Here is a 6,965-nt window from a genome sequence, read left to right as displayed (position 1 = left end):
ATTTTATAAAAGAATAAAATTAAAATATTCATAGCGATTTTTTGTGTAAACAGAAATAATATATAGCACAAAGTGCTATAACTAATATAATAAAATATAATATAATTAATATAATAAAATATATAAAATCCTACGGTAAAGATCATGCAGTTTACAAAACTAAATTACTAAGAAATAGTATGACTCGCATACACAAATTAAAAGTGTATTAGACATGTTACATTAGATACAAATTATGCGAATTTACAGCTAACTTTTAAAAATAGGGAAAGTCGATGACTATAAATCGCATATCACTTTTTAGCGCTGATAATTCTACAGCGTTTAAAATTACTGTTGTGTCTATGGATGTCTTTGTTGCTGTCTCGATTCACCAACTTTCACTAAACCAAAGAAACTTTTATCATGATGGAAAAGAGTGAATCTCGCTGCTCCAATATCCTTCAAGACTAGGTGATCGCCTGCTTGAAGAACAATCACTTGGGCTGAGAAACACGAGCGGCTTTTGTGATCCATACCTGGGCTATACACCTGAAAATTATATATGTTATTTTGTATTTTCATACAATTTTTATATTTCAAATGATTATAACACACATTTGGATCCATAAAGTTGAAACGTTTGCTTATATATTTTAATCATATTTATTGAGAATAATAATTAGCGAAAATCAACCTCTTTTGATTCTTTAGTAGTCCACGATTTTTATATATTTGAATTTATATATTCATTATATAGAGCCTTTTTGACAATCATTATTTATTAAAATTCCTTAGTGTTTTCCAGTCCTTACCATGCACTGCAATATAGATCTGCCATTCACCAGTATGCGAAAGCCATTCTCGTCGTGTCTGTCTAGATAGTGGATCTGCGCGTACACGAGATACAAGCCTGATTCATGAACGCTAAGTTTGCCATCGCCAGCAAGTGTGAAGTGCCTGCTCATGCCAAGATCGGCAACCCACTCACTCGGCTTCCATGCTCTGAAAACGCCGTCGTAGTGTCGTACCCTGCCGTTACCGGTGTGCTCGTCCTGCGTTGAGAAGAGGGTGCTGTCCGCCCCATAGTGGATGGCGTAAACCTGCCGTGGTGCACGCAAATGTCTTCGAGTCAATGTCCGATGATTTTCCCTTGCAGCCACTTCATGATTCTAATTCAATTACAACGCTATGTGTTGTTCACTCGACTATTGTGAGGAATTTAGTGCACCGACTTTATCTACGCGGCGTAACCCCCTAACAATTATTACCCACCTGAACGGCTTGTCGAATCTCAGTTTTATTTCTTGAGGTATCGCGATTTCGCCAGCTGATCCTTCTGTCGCTTACAGTTTCCGTGTTTTCACTTTCATATCTGTCAGGTTGAGTAATTCCCTCGCTTAAGTGATCATGGTGGGCCGAAGGAATCGTCTCCAGCGCATTGACGTGATATTTCTTTGGGGGATGTCTGTCTCAGAAAACAGTTGATTTAACATGGAATAAATAAATTAGATCGAAAATATCAAATTTATTTATCTCGTGTTACATTTTATCTCGTTCTACTTCCTCAACGTTCAATTGGTCTAATTTAATGTAATCTTAACGATCGTTATTTCTAAGAATTCAACTTATTAAAGGTCAACGGTGATGCAAGGATTAAAAAGAAGAGCAGAATGATATTGATTCTAAAGAATTCTATTTTGAACAGAAGTGTTTAAAATATTTTTCTGATGTATCATTCATTTTATGATTTTTGTTTTAAAACTTAGACTTCAGAATGTAATAGACATTTCAAGGAAAATTTTAGTCGTAATATGAGCTTATTAAGGTTAAAATAAAATATTTGTTAAAGAAATTTTGAATTTTATCTATGTATCATTTTTATTAAAATTTCCTCACTCATAAAAATCAACTGGAGTGAGATAACTCACAATTTACCAAGTTCACGTATTGCGGTCCAAGCATTTGATTTATCTCTCTGGCTATATTTTTGTTTCCAAAAATCGAAATTGCAGTTGAAAGAATGGATATTCCAGAAATTCAAGCCACTAATAACTATGATATACTAATTAGATTGATCTATCAATTAAAGATAAAACAAAGAATATTCAACAGCGATAAGAAGATTGAAAATGAGAACAAAGTAATGTCTTGATTCTTTTCTATTTTGTATAATAAATGTGCGAAAATATTTTTCTGATATGTTCTTTACTTTATATGATTTTCGTTTCAATTTATAAACTACGCTGTACAAATACTTACAATGTTGAATTTGTCCCAGAATTGTCATTTGTGTTGTTCTCACCGTTTGCATAAGAACGCGCTCTGGATACAATCCTCCTAGTATTATGTCGTTTGCCATTTGTTTCATCTCTCACAAAATCATCACTCGAGCCGTCATTCACCGATCGCTTTGATTTAATATCCTCTTTGATGTATTCTAAATTTGTAGCTCCTCTAGTGAGGACATCAGGTTTGTGTCTGGTGCTATTTACGTCTTTCGTCTTTTTCTCATGATTCAATTGCCCTTTGTGTCCCCCTTTAAGACGTTCTCGTTCGATAGTTCTACATATAATAAAAAATACAATTCAAAGTATGTAATTAACGTTGTCTGTTCACTGAGTTTTTATATATAGTACATAATCGTGCCATAAATTTTTTTGTTAATAAAAAAAATGATTATTGAGAAAATTATTTCATAATTAAAATAAAAAATAGTATGTGTGAACAGAATGTACATTTGTTTTATTGAATTTATCAATTGTATAAAAATAATGATTAAAAATTCACTTTTTTTTTACTTCACTGCAATTAGCGCACTTTGAACAACGCTTATTCTCTCGAACCCTTTCTATTTCTTCATTGTTAATTTGACAATTGATATCGCAGGATTGATTTGTACACTTTTTATTTTACATTGTTATCTAACCATTTATATGGTTCAAAATTTTATATTAAGCAGAAAGTTATTAAAAATCAGGCGATCATCACTACGACAGTAAGTGATAATAATGTGGTCATTCTAGCTTCTTTCTTCTAAGAAATCGCGAATTCTTAGATTAAGAATTTACAAAAATGTGCTCAACTTATCTTATTACAAAATATCATTTTCTAAAAAAATAATATATAATGTATTGCTAGCGCCTTACTTATGATTCTCTCGTATGTCCCTCTCGAAGTCCTGTCCATGCTTCGCTTCCACCTTGTGCAAGGCTGTCAGCAATTCAACCATGTCCTCATTGGCACCGGGATCCGGGGACGTAGGTATTGGTATCGACGTAGATGTAATATCAAGAAAATCTGACGGTCTGGCGCCATAAGTCAATGGAGTATGGTAGTCGCCGGAATAGTCGTGCGATGCCGAACCATCATCATCATAATTAGAATCGTAATCAGCGTTATCAATGTCTGCCTCGCCTGGATCATTATCTTCGGTAGATTCTTCAGCATACAGCTGCAATGCGTTATACATTCGTATGTAAAATGTTTCATAGAACTACGCGGCTTGTTCTGTATATGTAAATATTCTGTATGTGTAACAAAAATCTTCCATTGAGCAACGCAACTATGGTATATGATCACGTTAAATTGGTATTATCAATTAGTGACGGACGTTTAATACGTGGAAATGCATCAGTAATAGCAATTGTGGTATGATTTCCTTTTTGATGACAATTAAAGTAATTGCTGCCTCGAAAAGCGACATGAACAGCGCTTTGTGTAATGGGGAATTCCGGTATAGAAATTTTGTTCCAGTATAGAATTTTTTTTTACTGAAACAACTTTAACAACAATTTTTTTGTATCTTTAATAGTTTAATTATATTTTGATATTTGATTAAAACTTCTAATCTAATAATTGACACAATAAATTGAATTGAGTTTATAGTAATGAATTGAGTATTTATAGTAAATTTGATTGGATGCGCAGTGATGCGTATGCTGAAAAAGAAGTGGTAATATAGCTATCAAATGTTAAAGAGAATAATTTTAATCAAATGTTCGATTAATATAGCTTTTACTGTCAGATTTGTTTGTTTTTATGTAAAGATGCGTCGAAATTTAGCACAATTTTATTTCCCAAAGCATAAAAGGTATTTTTCTTGAATGCGAACAAGATTTCTTGTGTGTTTTTAAAAGAAGAAATTGCTTTAATATTGGATTGTCCGGAAAGTTCGTGCCGATGTTGAAGGAAAATTGAAACGCAGAAAATTTAAATTTTAGTATACATTTATTAAATTATATAGGTTAGTCGACACGAACTTTCCGGACAACCCAATAGAAAAAATTTTCTTTTAAAAAAATACATTTTGATATTGAAAAAATACTATTCATGATTTCAAAGACATGTAGATTATCCTAATGGGAATCATAAATTTAAATAAACACAGATAGAGCCTTATTCCAGTGCTAATTAAGTATGAACGCATTTTACTTGGATTAATAATCACAATCTTGTTTGATTTCCTCTAACTTCTTCATGTTATAGCTTCATAGATAATTAAGAAAGGGATAAATTTCTATAATACTCAATATTATGTCAAATTAATGCTCTTAAATAGATTTCCATCAATAAAAAATATATGAGGATTCACATAATATGGAGAATTTATTGTCACTTGCTTTTCTTGTGCACGAATTGCATTGATTATCAAAAAAATTTTACTAATAAGCAAACAGGATTTAAAAAAATGCAATTTATCTTTTCTTTTTTTGAATAACTATACAAAGGAAAAATTCAGCAATCAATTTGTTTTCTTACTGTAGAGACCTACCTGTTCCTCGAAGGCCTTTAGTTCGTCCATAAGATCCTGCTCAAGAAATCGATGCTTCAAAATATCCACGTCTTTTCTCAGCTGTTCAATTTCGTGAGTGTTCGACAACAGCTTCCAACTTTGAAGGCCGAGGCAGAGAACAGCGACTATAAGGGCAGCCACACTTAGGATCGTGTTTCTGCTAGGTCTTATGAGCCGTGATCGGTTGAACCCTTGTTCGAGGTCGGAGTGCGAGATGCTCAAGTTCTCCCGCGAAAAATTCAGGAATGACCTTGTCTCCTCCTTGGCAGGCGCGTTCCTCATTAACTTTTGTTTCATCCTCACCGAATTGCTTTCTTCCCCGGATAGCATGGACGTCATTGCGGAAATTGAATGATTTTCAACAAGAGAATTATTGTGCGTGTGTATATATCCGTATAAGTTCTATGCAAATATGCTTTACATGTTCATTTGTATCTTCATGATTTGATTTGATGACAGACGAACTTCATCGATTTCATGATATGTCAAGATCCACCTTTCGAAAGACCATCCTTTCGAAAAAAACCAACGCGTTGCTGCAAATTCTTTGCTCTCTAGTACATCAACATTTCCATTCTATATATAAAGAATTTGTTCTCTTTTACTGAAGGCTACCCAATTTAAAGATTGTATCTTACATTCATGTTTAGGCATTTAAATTTAAATCTATTCAATTATTTTCCGCACTAAATTTATTTATTGCAAATTTATATATGTCCTAAAACCATGAAAACCAAATGTAGTTTACCACACTTTAGCAGAGAATTTATGTTTTTAAAGCATTAGTAAACGATTGTTTTGACAAATTTCTAATAGTCGACTTTAAGGATTAATATCTCGGTTTGCGGAGCAGAGCGACACTTCTTTCTTGTCAAATCTTTATTTTTACGCGAAAATACATCTGTGTATTTTTTATCAAAATTTGAGTTCTTCTTAACATTTACCTTTGACACTAATCGTACTACAACCTATACTGAGAGAAATGTTTCATATCCAAAATCAAAGTTTTATTACTAACACAAAAACTATTTGTTGATATATGATCAATTAAATTGTTAGTTATTACGACAATATTAATTTGTTGAATTTACTAAATGAACTAATTTAATTAATACAAAACTATTTTGTACGATGTTTATAGATCTTTTGTAATTAGAAATAGAACATTTTGGTATACTGAAACAAAATGAATAATATATATCTCTCATTTTCTACAGAGTGAAATCATGTTTGGCGTTTTTTTCCTTAGCTTAGCAAAGATATATATATATATATCATCGATATATAAGCCAGTATTTATAGTCAGTTCTTATATTCAAGATCGTCTTAAGTTCTGTTTTGAGATATCACGAATTAAGAAGACTGTGACTTAAGATGATCTTGAAATGACTGACAATCTTGACTGACTATGAATATCGGCCATAGAGTGGATCACCGATAGCAGTGATGGAATAGAAATTAATGGATGAACGTTCTTTCTCTGTTTATTAAGCCTGATTGATTGAAGTATTGCTGGATCAACAACAAATAATCAGGTTAATTAATAAACAAAAAAAGGACGTTCCATTTATCTACCTCCCACTCTACTCGTCTTTCTATCCCCACCACTGCCATCGGTGCTCCATTCTATATGTCGATGATTACAATAGATCACGGATCTACCATAGATTTTTAAGCCTTAAGCCATAAGGAATGGACGAATCACAATCAATTATTCTCCTCGCATTCGACTGTAATTGATCAATTTCTTATGGTTTAAAGCTTAAAACATCTATATTATATTATAGATCCGAACTTACTGTTTGTCTACACATATACGTTAAATTACAAGATCATTGAAATTGAATTTCTAATACGTATAAAAAGAAATTCATTAATAAATAATTGTTCGATAAATATTCATTAATATGTATAAGTATTAATATTTTCCAGCATATAAATATTAGCTTTATATCTACAGTCCTAAGCAAAAAGAGTCCATATTTTTCTTTGGTTTAACTAAATAAATTCTGATGTGATCAGAATTTTATTATTATCAATTGATAAGATGCAAAATCTTTTCTTGTTATTGATACGTTATCATTATTACACACATTAGTTTCTTGCCAACGTATATATAAAGTTCATTTGAGTTTTATAAGCGAACAAACACAACACTTCAATCATCGCGAAGATTGCTAATCGCATTTCA

At 32.1% G+C, this 6,965-nt stretch overlaps 1 protein-coding gene across 1 annotated transcript; it reads right to left on the bottom strand.

The window, feature by feature from the left end:
• Positions 1-342: 342 nt before the first annotated feature.
• On the bottom strand, positions 343-5,344 carry LOC108685308. The gene is made up of 6 exons (XM_018190033.1): positions 4,754-5,344; positions 3,129-3,433; positions 2,242-2,544; positions 1,255-1,447; positions 795-1,151; positions 343-531 (listed from the first exon to the last, which is right to left on the bottom strand). Exons 1-6 carry the CDS (start codon positions 5,111-5,113, stop codon positions 343-345), a joined length of 1,707 nt encoding a protein of 568 aa, XP_018045522.1. The 5' UTR covers positions 5,114-5,344.
• Positions 5,345-6,965: the final 1,621 nt, after the last annotated feature.

This window comes from Atta colombica, unplaced genomic scaffold (genome assembly GCF_001594045.1).
Source record: "Atta colombica isolate Treedump-2 unplaced genomic scaffold, Acol1.0 scaffold150, whole genome shotgun sequence".
Lineage (NCBI taxonomy): Eukaryota > Metazoa > Arthropoda > Insecta > Hymenoptera > Formicidae > Atta > Atta colombica.
This window is presented reverse-complemented; position numbering and strand designations above follow the sequence as displayed.